The sequence below is a fragment of the Lepidochelys olivacea genome (assembly GCF_965140295.1).
Source record: "Lepidochelys olivacea isolate rLepOli2 genome assembly, chromosome: 5".
Classification (NCBI taxonomy): domain Eukaryota; kingdom Metazoa; phylum Chordata; order Testudines; family Cheloniidae; genus Lepidochelys; species Lepidochelys olivacea.
Genome location: NC_140415.1, coordinates 73,393,254 through 73,412,593, shown reverse-complemented (window position 1 = coordinate 73,412,593; position 19,340 = coordinate 73,393,254). Strand labels below are relative to the sequence as shown.

At 38.1% G+C, this 19,340-nt stretch overlaps 1 protein-coding gene across 2 annotated transcripts in view; it reads right to left on the bottom strand.

Annotated features, from left to right (window-relative positions):
- Positions 1-19,340, bottom strand: part of KCNN2 (potassium calcium-activated channel subfamily N member 2) — a gene marked incomplete at its 5' end in the record, with an annotated part of 107,512 nt that overhangs the window by 65,271 nt on the left and 22,901 nt on the right. For both annotated transcript variants that reach the window (XM_084628238.1, XM_084628239.1), the window contains one exon: positions 12,946-13,364. In XM_084628238.1, the coding sequence (XP_084484364.1) occupies positions 12,946-13,364 (419 nt within the window). The remainder of the gene's footprint in view (positions 1-12,945; positions 13,365-19,340) is intronic.

Sequence of the window (19,340 nt, the reverse complement as noted above, 5' to 3'; positions counted from 1 at the left end):
AATAAACCTATAAATAACACAGTAGAAGTTTAACAAAATGTTTACTTCTGCAAAAGGCACCATGAACAAGATCCCCTCTTCCTCTCCAGGAAAATCCTTGCTGGTAAGCCCTCTTTGTAAATTAAACAGCACACAGTTCCGCCAAGGTAAGCTCACCATGTGAGCATGTTTGTCTCCTCCTTAAACGGCAGGTACAATACAACCATATAACAGCAATTATGAGAAATCCCCTTTCCTATTCCCCAGGTTAGCTTTTTATACTGCCTGCTTTCTTTCCTTCTCCAGCTGGTTAGCTAGCTACCTCATTAACTCATGAGGCTACCAGCAGGTGTAAGTGCTCTCTTCTACCTTAGCCACACCCAGTGCCTGGGGTGTTCACAGTGACCAGGGTGCTGGCTTCCACTGAACCAAATTTGAAGCTGTTAACAATACCCTGTCACAGACATCTTTACATTTATTTATATACGAGTATAGAGCTCTTCTCTGCTCTTAAATGTCAATTCAAGAAAAGAAGATATAGTAAAGTTATGGCTTCCAAGTGGTCTTTTTTGACTCTAGAAGTTGGTTACTACTTTGTTGGAATATAAATCAGTTGACAAGACACAGATTACTGTATACCAGTCTAATTTATTTAGAAGTAACATGTGCTTGAACAAAAGTGCTAGACTGCAAAACCAAAGTAGATCTTATAACTTACATATGTACCATATCACTTTCTGAACTTCAGCAAACCATTATGGAAGCAAATTCTCAGCCAGACCTGATCCTTCCTGCCAAAAACAATGTCTCAACCGAGGCATAGTTTGTACAGAAAAGGTTTGCCAGTAATGTGTACAGTAGAACCTCAAAGTTATGAACAGTAGAGTTACAAACTGACTGGCCAACCACATACCTCATTTGGAACTGGAAGTATGCAATCAGGCAGCAGCAGAGGGGGGGAAAAAAGCAAATATAGTACAGTACTGTGTTAAATGTAAACTACTAAAAAAATAAAGGGAAAGTTTAAAAAAAGGAGTTGATAAGGTAAGGAACTGTTTCTGTGCTTGTTTACTTTAAATTAAGATGGTTAAAAAGCAGCATTTTCCTTCTGCATAGTAAAGTTTCAAAGTCAAAGTCAATATTCAATTGTAACCTTCTGAAAGTTCAGCGAAAATGTTTTGTCCAGAGTTACGAACAACCTCCATTCCTGAGGTGTTCGTAACTCTGAGGTTCTACTGTATATGTGCTGTATAGATGCAACATACACTGGCCAAAGAACGTTTTTGCCAGAATATCATATACCACTTCCCTGAATGAAACAAGCTATGCTGGTAAAAGCACTTTTATGCCAATATAACTACGACTACTACTACACTAGGCCTTCTGCTGTGATAAAGATGTCATAAAAATAATATCACAACCCTAACTTACATTACTATACTGGCAAAAGTATTAAGCTTAGACCTGCACAGATTCTCAGCCAGTAAAACCACCCATTCCAATAGCCCGCTCACTATTACACAGATTCTCCTGTTCTAAATTCTGAATGCGTTTGGCCATTTGGTTTTGGGGACTGGGCAATGGATTATCTTTGCTACATATTTATATGTAGCTTTAGCTATAGCTGTTTTGCAGTACAACAGGAAACCTACTTGAATTCACTGATCCCACCTCATAAACACAAGGGGTCAAGTCCCTGCTGTTAACCGTCTATCCAGCTTGACAACACTTATTCCCCAGACTCAGTGGTAAACATTAACTAAAGGTGACATTACAGGTTCAAATATCAAACACTTATTTCCAAAACTATTTTAGGACTGGTCTCCACACAAGTTGCACTGCTATAACTGCACTGGTTGCAGACCCCTTGTGCAGGGGCACTATTTGCTATGGGGCAAAGGAGGCAGTTGGTCTCTCCCCTACATCCCTCCAGCCTGGACTTTTCATAGGTCTATAAGTTTCAGTATGTCTTCCACGTTTTGCCCCTCATTCTCATCTCTCTCCCAGCCCCCAAACTTTGCAAGATAAAACATTTGTGATTATATTGTATTTGGTAACACAGCTTTGCACCTCCCACCCCCAATTTTTGTTTTCTGAAATGATGTCCCTGCCATTGAGTGGACATTCTTAAATGGGTTTAAAAGTGCCTTTTATTGATATAGCTTAAGTTGATTCCTTAATTTAACTGATTCAACTTTTGTGTGCAGACAAGGCATTAGGGTTACTTCTTTACACATTAGCCACAGAAATAACTGACATTCGCAAGATTACTTAGGGCAAAGGTTATTAAAATCTCTGGTTGATATTGAAATTTTCAAGGTAAAAAATCAGCAATGCTGTTTCGGTACATAAAATAAAATCAAAAGCAAGGACATATAAAGGAGTCCACAAAGCTGGAAAAGAAATCAAATTAAACTAGCAAACTGCATATTACTGCAATCTTGATTTAAAAGAGTGATTCTCAGGCAGGGAAGAGAAACAAGATTATCTAAAAATCCAATGTCCTTTTTCAGTATTCCCTTAGTATAAGTATCAGTGTTTGAAGCATATGAAATTTCTTCTACAAAACCCAGCTTCTCCTACAGCTGAACTATGCAGTTAGGGCACAGGGTCAAATTCTACTCTCATATTAAAGTTAATGTATAAATGTCAGTTGGTCCACAGTCCTCCAATTTGGTACCACAGAAATGATTACTATGTTACAAATGTTGTTATATTATTTTTTATAGCTTACAAACTAGGTCAAGTAGCAGGAGAAAACAGATGGTAAAGCCTAAGAGCTCCCCATTTGAATGTAAAACTCTTTCCTAAATTAAGAGGCAACAAAAAATAAAGATTAAAGTGAAAGATTGTACTGAAGCATAAATCAGTTTATCATGTATATTCTACAGCTTTTCCTGAGGGATAGAGTCCTTCTGAGGCAAGACACTACACTATTAAGACTATTTCACTTTAAAAGCAGTCAAAACAGTTTACATTATACATTACGAAGGAAAAAAATTCTGCTTGGACACTAAAATTTGTCTTTGTTTGAAAGCAGACTTCAGAGATTAGAACATTGACTTTGAACACGGAATAAGGATATTATAGGAACATACACAATTTCCAATCTCCTGTAAAAAAACAGTATCCGTTTGGGAACATGACCACCTTTCTTATTCTTTCTATGGGAGGAAGATCAACATATATATCATGTTTTGAAGAATCCAAATTATATCAGACTTTTTTTTTTATCCTTGAAAGCAGCTGTGCACTTCTGTTTCACTCTATTGTGGTTTGGTAATGAAACACTTGTGATTTAGTTCACCCACTGTTTTGAGGCCCCAGAAACTTCTAGGTGATTTGGTCCTGATTCTACATGAATTTACACAAGTGAAATTAGGAGTAGAACTGTGGAAATAACTGATTTTTCTGTTTACTATCAGTTCCAAACAATAATAATAAAAAAAAGAATTAATTTTAAATCAACCCAAAATGGGGGGAAGGGGGCAGTGTTTGGTGTTTTTTGTTTGTTTGTTTGGCTATTCAAAAAGCTGGGGGGGATTGTTTGGGGTTAACAAAATGTTCTGCTTTCAGGCATTTTTAAACCTTTTTAAAAAACAAAAAGCAAATGACATTTACAAAATTGTTGTAGCAGTGCCACCCTTTGCACTCTATACCCCAGCGGTTAAAGCACTAACCTAGGCTGTGGGTTCAAGTCCCTCCTTGGCCTGGAGTGGAGAGGGATTTGAACCCAGATCTCTCATAACCCAGGAAAATACCTTAGCCACTGGGCCACAGGCTACTTGACGACTGGTCTCACAATCTCTCCTGCTGAAGTTATTCCACTTTGAATAAATAATTAGTATTCATTAGAGCAGAAATTAGAATCCAGGTCCCCCACTTTCCTATACACATCCTCAGGTGAGTGCCCAAGCCACAGAGTCATTCTCACTCAGTCTGGCCCAGAAAATATTGAGGTACTTCATGCAAAGTAGAACAACTTCAATAGGAGACATTGAGAGTGATTTACTGCAGAATACCCCATAGCCCAGTGTTTAGGACAATTTGCTTGAAAATTGATACAAATTCACAAAATGTTTCAGCCAGCTTGCAACTGCATTTTTCAGGGGGAAAAAAATCAGACAAGTTTTGCCCAGCTCTAATCAGGAGTAACGTCACTAAAATCAATACAGTTACACAAGCATAAAAACAATGCAAGTAAAAGGAGATTCAGGCCCCAAAAGATTTTCAGCTTTAGTTGGATTAAAATAAAAAATTAAAACAGACATTTTAACCAGTTATAAAATCTCCTGCACTTAAATAAAGAAAGAAAGAAAGAAAGAAAGAAAGAAAGAAAGAAAGAAAGAAAGAAAGAAAGAAAGAAAGAAAGAAAGAAAGAAAGAAAGAAAGAAAGAAAGAACTTGGGGGGGGGGTAGCTGTTGTGTTGGATATGCCATTATTTGGATTGGTTAAAGGCTGACATTGCCCTGGTTCACCAACACCTTTCCCTGAGATTTTGTAAAGAGAGAATGTTACTCACTGACACATTACTCCTTTCTTTGTGATCTTCCATTACAGTGAGAGTAATTCCATAAATCAAGGCTAACAGAAGAACATGTCAGTGCAAAGTGTTCTAATTCATATTCCACTAAGTTCTGGCAAAAAACACAACCACCATCGCTCCAGAAAATAATCAAGTGAAGAATCTAAAACAGAGTGGAGTCAAATTCACCATTAGTATGAACTGGTGCATCTCCATTGCCTCCACTAAAGCTACATGAATTCTTCCCGCTTCAAGCTGCGCAACAACATGGTACATAGTTATTTTCCTTTAGCATTACACTGAAGGTCAGTTTCTTCCCTGGATCAGTTACACTGTGTTGGGTATGGGCCTTCCAGGATTTGTCTGCCCTCAAACAGGTTGTGTATACCATACAAGGGTAGAGCTTCAGTGATAACACCCCTTACATTTTTATTGTTGTTTTGTAAAACAACATCGTTGGCGTCTACTGGTAACTTTCGCAAATGGAAAGGACAGTTACATAAATGGTTACATCTATTTTTAGTCATTTGAAGTGTAAATATTTAAACAGCACTACAACTTACACTTACAGTAATTAACATTCACTCTGCAACATCCAAAACTAAAGTTGGAATGAAAAGAAATATATTTGATCATTCATAGCATTGGTACAGAGTCATAAATCAAGGTGATAATAGGGCATGTTTGATCACTGTTGTAATGAATTTTTTATGACTACTTTTACAACCATTGAAGAAACCTGATCACAAGTAATGGGTTTCAATTTCAATCAAATCAAAAGGAAATAAGAGATTCTGCACTGAATGGACAGTGTTGATAAAAATAAGAGAACAGTTTCTTTCATATTCTTTTTTACATTGTTTAGACAGGTTAGCTGAAAAAACTGAAAAACTTGGTTTATTATTATTAGTAGTAGTGGCAACATTTGTATTACTATAGCACCCAGAAGCCATAATCATGGATCAGGACCCCATTGTGCTAGGTTCTGTACAAACAGAAGAAGAAGAAGCAGGTCCCTACCTCAAAGAGTTTATAATCCAAGTATAAGACAACAGATGGATACAGACAGACCAAAAAGGGAGTCCAGGGAAACAATGACAATATTGGTCAGCATGATAGGCAGTGGCCTCAGATCACCAGTAGCCTGACCACTGTCAATTTTTTTGTAGACATCTCAGCAGAGCACAGTTTTGAGGTGGGATTTGAAGACACATGAGGTAGCTTTGCAGATATATACGGGGAGCTGCTCCCAAGCACGAGAGGCAGCATCGGGAGAAAGGGTGCGGGTGCTTGTTTGAAAATTCAAAAAGTGGGCAATGGAGGCTGGCATCATGGTAAGAGTGAAGGTGGGAGTCTATCTCTGGATACTGAATGAGAGATTATAGGTAGAGTGAGAACAGATCATAAAGGGCCTTGAAAGTGAAGACAAGTAACTCGTGTTTGATGCAGTAAAAAGGAGGAAATCAGTGGAAGGTTGCAAAGTGAGGGGTGGGGTGGTCAAAGGGGACGGCTAGGGAAACTATCTTTGCAGCAGCAGCATTCTGACCTGATATGAGTGGGGCCAGATTGCAATTTGCTGAGCCTGGGCGGACGGATAGACATCCATAAGGATGTATCACTGAGACAGGCTGAGATTTTAGTTTGGACAGAAGGAGACACATCTGGAGTAAACAGGTAGATCTGTGATTTGTCAGCATAGACATGGTGTCACATGGGCTATTCACCACAATGACACCTCCTGTTGGCCACCCTGGGGATTAGCTCTGCCAGTTGGTGCGTCCTCTTCATTATGGTGCCTCTCCCATTATCCTCTCATCCTGCAGACCTACCTTGTTCCAGGAACCACAGTGTCCTCTTCATGACTCGGCTCTCCAACCGGGTCACCATTCCAAGGTTACCCCCAAAGTCCTTCTATGCAAACAGTCCCAGGCAGTCTTCTTCTGTGGTGCCCTGATGATGCCACTTCCCCAGTGGCCTGCCCTCTACTCTGGGTTCCAGACCAGGGGCCCTCAGCTCAGCAGTTCTAGCCTCTACTCTCTCAGCCCTCACTGTTCCTTCCTGAAGTGCTTCCTACTCTTCCTGGTTTCCGCCTCCCCCACCCTGGGAGTACTAACTCCCTCTTCCCAGAGAGGGTTAGATGGACTGACTGCTTGTAGCCTTTCCCAGCTACCTTCTCTTTTCTCAGCTCCTGAGCTTTATAAGCCAAGCCTATTCCCACCCAGCTGAGCCTCCTTTAATCAACTCCCTACTCCTCCTCTAGGTGCAGCCTGGGCAGTTAATTGGCCTACTTAGCCACTTTAACCTTCCTAAACCTGTGTGGGGTGAACACCCCATCACAAATGGTAGCTGAATTTGTGTTTGTGAATGAAATGACCCAGAAACCAAGTGTAGAGGGAGATGAGAAGGGGACCAAGGACAGATCTCTGTGGACCCCCATACAGAAAGTTGGAGGGGAAATGAGAAGGATCCTCCTAAGGACATGCTGAAAAAGTGGTTAGAGAGGTGAAAGGAGAACCATGGAAGCCAAGGGAGCACAAAATTTCAAGAAGAATGTGGTCTACTGTCCGAGAGGCAGCTGACAAGTCAAAGAAAATGAGGAGGGAGTACTGGTTCTGAGCTTTGAGGTAGGAATAGGTCATAAGAGACTTTGCCAAGAGTAATTTCAGTGGAGTGTAAAGGGCAGAAGCCAAACTAGAGAGGGTTTAGAATGGAACTGGAGGAACTCCAGACAGTGATTGCAGACAGTGTGTTCAAGGATCTTAGACATTAAAGGGAAAAGGGGGAAAGGGTAATAGTTAGAGAGACAAGTGGGGCAAAGAGTGGATTTGTTTTAAGATGGGTGAGACTAAAGCATGTTTGTTTTGTGAAGGGAAAGAGCAAGAGAAGAGTGAGAGGTTAAGCAGAAGAGTAAAGGGAGGGATGAGATAAGAGTGAGTGTAACAGACATAAGACTTGGGTTGGGGTTACTGAGGCAAGTGGGTGGTTAGAGGAGGAGAGCAGTGAAGAAACTTCTGCCTCTGTGACAGGAAAGAAGGAGGAGAGATATAGGAGGGGAAGGAAAGGAAATCTGAGGGGAGGGGGAAGATTTGGATGAAACTTGTGAGAAAGTGTGCAGAAAGAGGTGGAGGCCAGTTCTTAACATCACTATCAACTAGACTAAGATCTGCAGGCCAGGGAATAGATTTTACTGCATATATGTCTGGAGGATTATAAATATAATGGGGGCCCCCAATCCTGATTAATGCATCTGGGAGCTACTGTAACTCACATAACTTCAGCCTCTTTGGTAAAAATCTATATTACAGTCTTTAAAAATAGATAGACAGCCAATGCAGAAAACAGGGATCTACTCAGTTTACCATATGATATTAGTTTTGGTAGTACACATCACTGCCTGAAGTGGCATTCTGCTTTATACGTATACTTCAGAACAAATTTCTCTCTCACACCAGCAAAAGATATTGGGCACAGGTCATGACGAAATTAGATATCTAAATAACTTTTCATCTTCAATGAGAATTTAGAGGCTTGACATGTCTGAGTTGTCAGTATGAAAAAAGGGATTCTTAGATTTCTAGAATTTGCCTCACACTTACGATTTCTAAGTTTCCTGTAGAAACCTTTGAGATGACATCTGATTTCCAGAAAATAAGGTACACAGAAGTTCATGTTTTTGTAGGAAAATGAAAGAATGTACAGCAAGTACAGAGGAAGTCCAACTGAACACAAAAAGAGAGCAAACAAATATTTGAGTTAAATCAAGGACAGGACAGGACAGAATCTGAATGAGGAAAAATTATGACATAAGCTTCTTTGTCTGAAATGGCTTCACCATCAAAAATGTCAAAAGAGAGACACACAAAAGCAAACAAGGTGCCACTGTCATTTGTAAGGAAAATGTAGTGTACTCAATTCTGTTCTCAGTTAAACTGCTGTTAATTCAGAGAAAATCCAGTGAAGTGAATGGAGCTACTCTGGACATATAGCAGTGTAAATGAGGGCAAACTTTGGCTCAATCTTTTTACAGAGATGTGCTGGAATATATGCAGAGCATATTATAGTTATGCCTGTAACCAGCATTCCATTTTAAACTCTCTTTTTGATCCTCCTTTGTGCCAGGAAAAATAATCTCTTTTCAGCCCGAAATAAAGGGGTTTTTTATTTTAATTTTTTTAAGTTTGAAGCAAATTTGCCACGCCATTTTTCAATTATAAAACACTAAACATTTAATGTGTTTCTAACTTTTGTGGAGGTTGAAGAGATTTATATTTCACCTTTTGTAATTGACTGATTGCCGGAATGGAGAGCCATTTCAGCAACAACTGAAAGATCACTATGATGAAGATGGTAAAAAACTATTAGTTTCACACTTGAATAATGGACCCTATAAGCAAAGGCATTCATGAGTGTTGTAGATTAAGATCCATGTGTCTCAAAAAGACAAATGATAAATTAAGCATTTCTTGGGTTGGGCCAGATAAAACTAAGATATATTTTAGGGAGCACATTCATGACAGACAGCTGTGCAATTAAACTGATACCTGCTGGTGAGGTGTAGGTATTCAACACTATGCCACGTTTGCAGCCCTAGAAACCACAAACAATCAGTCTATATGGTAAAGACTTAAATACCTCCACCATGCTGATCTTCCATGTTCCTTTTGCCAGATTACCCTGGAACGTTGCTAGACTGCCTACACTCAGTACACATTACCTGCCTGCCCTTATTTTCATTCAGACCTAATGCCCTCAAGGATGACCTTAAGCAGCATTCTGTAAAATGTCTCATGCACACACCAACACAAAGGATGCCACCAACTATTGTTAATTTGCTGAGAGCTGACACTATGCTCAGTGCCATATAAAACACTGAGGGAGACACAAAAAGTGTTTAGACTAAGTGAAGCCAAAGGATAGTCAAAACAATGACTAATCTAGAGACAGAGGTTTCCTCCCCTGCCATGAATATTCCCACTCAAACCTATCCATCATATTTCCATGAGGTCTATGATGTGACAGTCTCCAGAGTCCCAACCGGACAACTGATTGGTCAGTTTAAACCAGACAGGACTGGTTACTGGGCTGTCATTCAGCTACTGCTTCTGTTGTAACATGAGCACTCAGGATTTTACAGCACTTACATGAAAATCTGTTATGCCTTTTCTGTTTGCCATTAGCTATTCCTGGCTATGCATAAACCTTCATGCGTGCTTTGGAATGGGATGATAAAGTCTAATATCCATTCCATGATTTTTATTATTTTTGGTGAGTCCTGTCTCCATCCACACTATTTTGCACTAACTGGAATAGTCAGGCAAATTGATATGGAGATACACAGTCACAGAAACACTAAAAGAACTTGCTACAGAACTTTATCTACCACTCTGTCTGTAGGAGAATTAGTGATAGTTGTTGGAACAGAACAGTTACTTTTCCTTTATTTCATTATCTCTCATCAGGAAAATAAATCAAAATCCTCACAGAGTTTTAATTTCTGCCGAATAAGAATCTGCCTCCCCCCAAAACAATTAAAATGTTAGACTGCCATGTATAATGACAAGTAAAACTATAAGTTCTTTCTAATTGTAATGTTTATTTTCTGACACACTTAAAACAACCTACTAGAATAAAGGTTCTCTCTACTTGTGATGGAAAAATCAACTTGAGTAAATGAAACATGTAAATTTTTGCTAGGGAGTGAATCAAGCCCATTAAATACAGTTTCAGATCCATCCTCCATCTGGGGATTATAACTGCACTAACCTCAGAATAGATTCAATGATCTAAATTGTCTTTTCTATCTCTAACTACTATTATATCTATGAATATATACAAGAAGATAAAGTTGGTTTAAAAATATAGACGCCTTTTAGCATTCTGTGCCTGGGGCACTTTCTTACTGTACTTCAGTATAGGGTGAGGAGCCACAATTTTTTAAATTTGACTAATTAGTAACTGGGCCAGTTACACTGATTCATTGCAGTTCTTCTATGAAGCATAAGCCCTTCAGGAGAAATCTGAAGTGTAATGTGCAGGAAATTGGCCACGCAACTCCCATTAATGATAGGAAATGAGTATCCAATTCCCCATGCATTAGGCCAGAACTTTTAAAATTCATAATTACTAACAATAAGGAACCAAACTAATCTCTCGTTTAACTCTATTGAAGGAAGTGCAGTTACACCAAGTATAAAGTTAATCCTAGGACTACTGTATGTTGATCTGGTGTTTTTAAAAATAACAAAAAAAATCAGTGAACGATCCAGCCTGGTATCACCTGGTATATTCATTATAGTGCATTCAAGAGCTGCAAATGCAATTCAAAATTCACAAATTCTGTCATTGATTTTGCAGGGATTAAGACAAGTCACAGTCATGATATATTTGCAGTTTTGTCGGAGTGCAATGGAACTAGATCAGATTAGCAAAAGTACTCATATGCTTAAGTGCTTTTCAGGAACCTCACTATTCTCATTCAGTATCTTTCTTCTTAACAGAAACTGGCTTTACCATAGTGTTTTGAATATTCATTTGATATAGGGCAAATACAGTGATTTAATAATAATTAAATTACAGTACATTCAAAAACAATGGTGTTAAGTAGGAGTTGAATCTGCTCAGCTCCTCTTGGGAGGCTACTGGATGGTGTCCCAATTGAAGGGAAATTGGAGGCAGTGTGACAAAAAAAAGGGGACAAAATTGGTGAAAAATGAATTATGTTTGAAGTTTTTTGTTAACATATTCAGGAGGAGAAACTGACTTTTAATAAATAAAATATATTAATAATAATTTGTTCTACTTGTCCCAGCTGAGGGGACTATTTTGTCAGACAATAACTAATCTTTGTAGTTGTTGGACCCAGGAGCTGAGACAGACAAGGTAGGTGAGGTAATATCTTTTATTGGACCATCTTCTGTTGGTGGAAGGTACAAGTGTCTTCTGAAAAAGAGCTCTGTATTGGTCAAAAGCTATACCACCAACCCAAGTTGGTCGTATAAAAGATATTACCTCATCTACCTTGTCTCTGTCAATAAATAACATGATATGTGATCCTTAGCATGGTGTTTCAGAATATCCTCTGATGATGAGCTATTCCTGGCATCACATGATATACACTGTACATCTTCACCACAGCACTTGGATCATTGACAATCCAAAGGAACATACTGTATCACACTTTATGCCACTGTTTCTCAGTGCTGAGGTTTTTAACAGGGAAGACTGTGATAAGATAACCTCCATATTAGGTTTATAAAACTTGCCACTTTTCCCCTTACCTAACTGAGAGGAGATGTGGCAAGCAACTTTCAAAAACGTGTCTACAGCAATTGACTGCCAGAAAGCAACTGCAAAATTGTTTTCAAAATGGACACACAGGCAAAGGGCTACAGAGTGATCAGCAATTGATAGTGGAAATTTTGGAAATATTTTGAAGAAGTAATGAGTAATTGAAGGTATTTCAACGTAGGCCTGAGAACCATGCTAGGCATCAAATCTTTCAGAGATTCTTCTTAACTGTGTCAATCAAATGGTCCTGTGCTACCTGTTCTCGATCACTCACTCACTCGAGTCCACAGTAGTCAGAAGTTACCCTGCTCATTTCTTTTTGTAAGCGGTATTTTTGAGAAATCAGATTTGATGGTGTCAGTACGGATACTGATTTGTTCCATGCCTGTTCAACATCCATTGGTTGTTGAAGCTTGAAACATAAAGTTAACGAAATATCAGGCTATCAAGTGCACTTTTTCTGGACTTCAGAAAAACGTGCCAACCACTATAACTCCTACCTCTTTCCTCTATTGTTATATTTGTATTTCTACCTCAGTAAATCAAGTATTTGTAAACATAAACGATATGCATTCAACCTAACCAAAATAAAAAGATCTATCAATAGACTATATTGGGATTACACCTTTGATTTTTCATTTTAATTAAAGGGCACTAGAATTATGAGAGTTTTTGGAATCAGTTTTTCACTGGCGTTTCCTATTACTGATGTATTTACACCATTGTCAATAACTGTAGTAAACCATAACCTAAAATGACTGAGACCTAATATTAATGCAGAATTTTAAAGACTATTATTAAAAGTAATGTTTATGGCACTCATGTCCACTCATCTACCACTTTAATGTTCTAGGCTACTCATAATAAAGCACTCAAATAAAATGAGAACGAAGTAAAAAATTCACATAACGCTATGGCAGAAATCTGACAATTTAAGCATCCCTTTCAAATGCCTTTGAGGTCAAGCAGTAAAGAATTCCAGAGAGCCATGATACAAAAAGCACAATACAACTAGCAATCAACATGTCCCAGGTACTGGAAGCCCCACTCCATTCAACATAAGATAATGAGATAGTATCCAAGGGATTAGAAGAAAAACACTTTGTAAGACATTTATGTTTCTTAAATATATATAAAAGGAAAAAGAGACTTACCTTTCACAAGCTCGGACAGTCCATGCAGCAATTATCCATAATGAGATACTAAAAACCAACAGTACAGTTCCCGGACATATTGTCATTAAAGTCTTCATAACAAAACGTGTATTGAAGTTTATCTTATTTAGTGCTCCAATGCTTCTAGATGAGGCATCTGTGAAAAGTTTGCTATGCAAAAGCATAACTCTGGCAATAAGATATAGTCTTAAGAACATTGGTATAGATAAAATAATATCCACATCAGCTGTTGTTGTGGATGGAGCATAGGAGAAGGCAAGCCGTGCTGTCCATGTGAACGTATAGTTCCCAGGTATGGGATGTATAGCACACACCAGTATTTCCAAGCAGATGAAGAAAATACGCTCGTAAGTCATGGCTATTCTCCAGTCATCTGCTCCATTGTCCACCATGAACAACTGAAATAATAAAATATAAGGTCTACTTTAGTAAAGGGTTTATAAACGTCTTTTTAAGAAAAAAAAAATATGCAGTAGTTGGTCATTAGCAGCACTACAACTGACAACATTTGAAAACTCTAAATATGTCAAATACTATTTCCTAACCCAATGTGTTATGGAGTCAAAGGTATAACTAAACAACTCAATACATAATTTTACTTAAGCTAGAAAGAACTTTTATATAAAATAGAAAATGACGTAAAAGATGTTAATATAAAACTGAAGTTTACGCAAATTCTTATACCCTCTAATTGTAATTTTTTATTAAGGCCTTGCATATGCTAAGAGTTCTGTACATGCTTAAATTTTCCATAGTGTGAGTAGTCCCATTCAAATTGATGGGCTACTCACAGTATGTAAAGTTTAGAATGTATGAAAGCTTTATCAGGATTATGGCCTAAATTATGACTGCATGACATGAAATGTTAGGTCCCTTTCCTGCAGTGCTTGCTCATATGATTAACTGTAGCACATGAGTAGCCTCAATGAGTTCAGTGGGCCTGATCACATGCTGAAAGCTACACACGCTGCATAAGTAAGCCTTCGCGGGATCAGGGGCCTTCAGCACAATTCAGCACAAAAGGTATCAGATACTTCACTATGTTTTATCAATTGTCACCTCCCAAACTTTACTAAATAAACACCAAACCAAACAAAAAATTCACTCTGGGAGTGGGAAAAAATTGATAACTATCATCTTGAGTTAAAATATTTCACATACAATAAACAACTTATGGCATCTCCTTTCTTTCATGATCCTAACTGGCTAAGTCCTTCCACAGGCAGACCTCCCACTGATTTGAATTGGAACTATTCAAGTAAGAACTGCAGAAACAGGTTCTATGAGCAGCTTTTCAAGAGGGAAAATAATCCATGACGCTAGCAGTGTTTCATCAGTGATAACATCCTGCCATGAGGCAGAAAAAGGAATGGCTGGTACTGTAAATATAGTCTGAACCAAGCTGTTCACTACGTGGGCAGTATGTAAAATTCCTTTCCATAGCTGAAAGATGAGAATCCTTCCTAACTAAGGTTGTTAGAGTTTTTTTAAAATCAGATTATTAAGAATTTTTAAGTTGATTTTTAAATACCACAATAAATTTCTAACAGGAAGCTGCAGGAGGACTATGAACATGTGAATGGTACCCTAAACAGTGTACAGTACCTAGCAAACTCTTCTTCACTGGCAGTGTCCTCGAGCAATCTCACCTCTCTTCTCAAATCAAGAGTTTAAATGGTGACCTGAACTTCCTCTATTAACTCTTACAGACTGCAAACACACTTACATCCTCCTAAGAATTCATTCAACTTGCAGTTTAGAAAATGCCGCTGCTCTTTGGGTTAAGAAAGTGAGAACTATAAACTAATGCTATTACAATTGTGATGGCCACACAATTTATTTTAAAAGAAGAAATGGAAGACTACAGTTCATGAACTAATTGGAGATTGAACAGTCCACAAAGTTGAAACATTCATAATTCAAACATTCAAAATTACAGTAGGTACAGAGCATAAGTTAATGTAATAATCATTCAACAAGTGTATCTAATAAATGCATAGAGTTATTTGCTATTTCATCTCTGTCTGACTTTCAACTAACTCTTTTTAAAAAACAACACTGAGCACAGTTCACTTATAGTTCTCAATCGTGAGAAAGGACACTTAAGAAGACGGGGTACATAAACATAACTCTTCCAAGGCATGACACATCTGATACTATGGTGATTTCACCAGAGCATACAAAGGTCAATATTTCCACATGCTGAGTGCATGACCTCTGCTCATTGCTCAAGTACATACACAAGTACTTATTAATCAAGGAATAAAAATGGTTCATGCAACTGGTTGATCACAAAAGTCAGGGTTCTGTTGTTTAGTAATCATAAAGTGATCCATCCCCTGTCATCCATTCCCAGCTTCTAGCAAACAGGCTAGGAACACCGTCCCTGCCCATCCTGGCTAATAGCCATTGATTGGCCTATCCTCCGTGAATTAATCTAGTACTTTTTGGAACTCTGTTATAATCTTGGCCTTCACAACATCCTCTGGCAAGGAGTTCCACAAGTTGACTGTGCATTGTGTGAAAAAATACTTCCTTATGGTTTGTTTTAAACCTGCTGCCTATTAATTTCATTTGGTAGTCACTAATTCTTGTGTTATAAGAAGGAGTAAATAGCACTTCCTTATTTACTTTCTCCACACCAGCCATCATTTTATAGACCTCTATCATACCCCCCTTTAGTCATCTCTTTTCCAAGCTGAGAAGTCCCAGTCTTATTAATCTCTTCTCATACGATAGCCGTTCCATACCCCTATTCAGTTTTGTTGCCCTTTTCTGAACCTTTTTGAGAGATCCTTACTTCGCAGTCTGCCTGGGACTTAACAATCTTGAGTAGTTTTGTATCATCTGCAAATTTTGTCATCTCACTGTTTAGCCCTTTTCCCAGTCATTTATGAATAAATTAAATAGGACTGGGCCCAGTACAGGCCCCTGGAGACATCACTCTCCAGTCTGAAAACTGACCATTTATTCCTATCCTTTGTTTCCTATCTTTTAACCAGTTACCAATCCATGAGAGAACCTTCCCTCTTAAGCAAAGTAAGCAGTCACAGGATAAGAGCCTTTGGCGAGGGACCTTGTCAAAGGCTTTCTGAAAATCTAAATATACTATATCCACTGGATCCCCCATGTCCACATGCTTGTTGACCCCCTCAAAGAATTCTAGTAGATTGGTGAGGCATGATTTCCCTTTATAAAAACCATGTCATAAATATAAAGGGAAGGGTAAACCCCTTTGAAATCCCTCCTGGCCAGGGGAAAGCTCCTCTCACCTGTCAAGGGTTAAGAAGCTAAAGGTAACCTCGCTGGCACCTGACCAAAATGACCAATGAGGAGACAAGATACTTTCAAAAGCTGGGAGGAGGGAGAGAAACAAAGGGTCTGTGTGTCTGCCTGTATTCTGTCTTTGTCGGGGATAGACCAGGAATGGAGTCTTAGAACTTTTAGTAAGTAATCTAGCTAGGTATGTGTTAGATTATGATTTCTTTAAATGGCTGAGAAAAGAATTGTGCTGAATAGAATAACTATTTCTGTCTGTGTATCTTTTTTGTAACTTAAGGTTTTGCCTAGAGGGGTTCTCTATGTTTTTGAATCTAATTACCCTGTAAGATATATACCATCCTGATTTTACAGGGGGGATTTCTTTATTTCTATTTACTTCTATTTTTATTAAAAGTCTTCTTGTAAGAAAACTGAATGCTTTTTCATTGTTCTCAGATCCAAGGGTTTGGGTCTGTGGTCACCTATACAAATTGGTGAGGCTTTTTATCCAACATTTCCCAGGAAAGAGGGGGTGCAAGTGTTGGGAGGATTGTTCATTGTTCTTAAGATCCAAGGGACTGGGTCTGTAGTCACCTAGGCAAATTGGTGAGGCTTTTTACCAAACCTTGTCCAGGAAGTGGGGTGCAAGGTTTTGGGAAGTATTTTGGGGGGAAGGACGCGTCCAAACAGCTCTTCCCCAGTAACCAGTATTAGTTTGGTGGTGGTAGCGGCCAATCCAAGGACAACGGGTGGAATATTTTGTACCTTGGGGAAGTTTTGACCTAAGCTGGTAAAGATAAGCTTAGGAGGTTTTTCATGCAGGTCCCCACATCTGTACCCTAGAGTTCAGAGTGGGGGAGGAACCTTGACAAACCATGTTGACTATTCTCCAACAAATTATGTTCATCTATGTGTCTGACAATTTTGTTCTTTACTATAGTTTCAAGCAGTTTGCCCAGTACTGAAGTCAGGCTTACTGGCCTGTAATTGCTGGGGTCACCTCTGGAGCCCTTTTTAAAAATTGGTGTCACATTAGCTACCTTCCAGTGATTTGGTACAGAAGCTGATTTAAATAATAGGTTATAGACTAGTTAGTAGTCCTACAATTTCTCATTTGAGTTCCTTCACCCAGAACTCTTGGGTGAACACCATCTGGTCCTGGTGACTTATTACTGTTTAGTTTATCAATTTGTTCCAAAACCACCTCTAATGACACCTCAATCTGGGACAGTTCCTCAGATTTGTCAACTAAAAAAAATGGCTCAGGTTTGGCAATATCCCTCACATCCTCAACCATGAAGACCGATGCAAAGAATTCATTTAGTTTCTCCATAATGGCCTTACCGTCCTTGAGAGTTCCTTTAGCATCCCGAGCATCCAGTAGCCCCACTGGTTGTTTAGCAGGCTTCCTGCTACTGATGTACTTATAATTTTTTTTGCTATTACTTTTTGAGTCTTTGGCTAGCTGTACTTCAAATTCTTTTTTGGTAAAAATGAAATCTACCTTATTTTTTAATGCAAATATTTACTTTTTCTTTAATGCTCTTTACCTTCATCATAGATATCATTCTTATCTTTGCTTACTTCAGTACTAGCACCAACTAGTTGTGGTATGCCAAAGAAACTGCATAGACTAAGTTTCACATAGGCAACCTGTACACAGAATATTGGTCATAAATTGCTCAAATACACTTCCCAAATTATTTCAAAACCTTCTCTACAGACTTTCTGAATAGCAAGCCTTTTATGCTAGATGTGGAAATGAAATTCTCTATTAAATACTGGTATGAAGTCAAATTTCTAAATTTTTGTTTGCCAAAATTGAGCCACTTTGTATTTAGCAAATACAAAGAGCCAAACTTTCCAAAAGTAAAGAGGCTGAAAGACTACAACAGAATTTAGTGTGCAAAAATGTAGTCAGAATCAGGTATTCAGTTCAAGGAACGATCAAATGGCTATTTCAGAGGCTCAACTATTTGGAGAGCCCAATTGTACAGAAACAACAGGTCAACAATAACCTGCCTGTCTGCCAAAGAGAGAGACAATACAGAAACCCCACATTCTGAATTTGAATTTGAGGAAGACAGACGTCACTTAATCTGTCTCTGTAACATATAAGCAACTTAAATGTTTAGTTATAAGAGTTTAGTTATTTTAGAACAAGCCAAATAAATGTTAAGCCAATAGTGTTTTAAAACTTAACAAAAAACACACACACCTTACAGAATTTGTTGATAAAGACAATAAGAAATCTCCTGCTAAAAGTCTATACTTAGAATTGCCACGGCTTTCTAAAAACAATACCTTAAGTCTAATTCAATTTAAGATATGCATTTGTAAAAGTAGACATTAAAATTTGATCTTAAAAATTCCGTATGGAAGAAAAATGTTATTGAATCACTTAATGTAGGAAATTAAATTTTTAATATCTTTAAAATCTCAGTATGGAATACATATTATGAAAACACGTCTATCTGTATGTCATAGTGGAAGAAATCCATCAGTCCTACTCAAACTTTATGTAAGTAGAACTAGTTCCTTCAATAGAGCTTAATGGAATATATGTTATTTTTCCTCTCAATGATTTTACGTTTCTGTTGCTTTCAATAAAGGTACACCTGAAATTTCAAAGGCCACCTACATTTTCAAAGGTTTTGCCATATTTTTTTCACATTTTACAAAATTTGAAAAAGAAAAATTCTAATATTTGGCCCCAGATAATAGCAAAAATTCTTGTAGTTAGTCCCTAAGTGCCTGACCTTGTACTATTCAATTTCATCCCAATTCTTTTATTCCAGTTTTCAAAGTAATCTGGATCTTCTTGTATAAGAGTCCAGCCCTTCTCTGTATTGGCAATACTGTCTAACTTTTTGTCTCACCTGCAAATTTTATTAGCACACTCATACTTTTTATGCCAAGGTCATTAATGAAAATGTTAAATAAGACTGGTCCCAAAACCAGTCCCTAAGGAACTCCACCAGTAGCCTCCCTCCAGCCTGACAGTTCATGTTTCAGTATGACCAGTTGTAGTCTCCCCTTTTACCAGTTCCTCATCCACCTTTCAATTCTCACATACAATTTCACAGGAAAATAAAGGAAATTTCTCAAGTTTT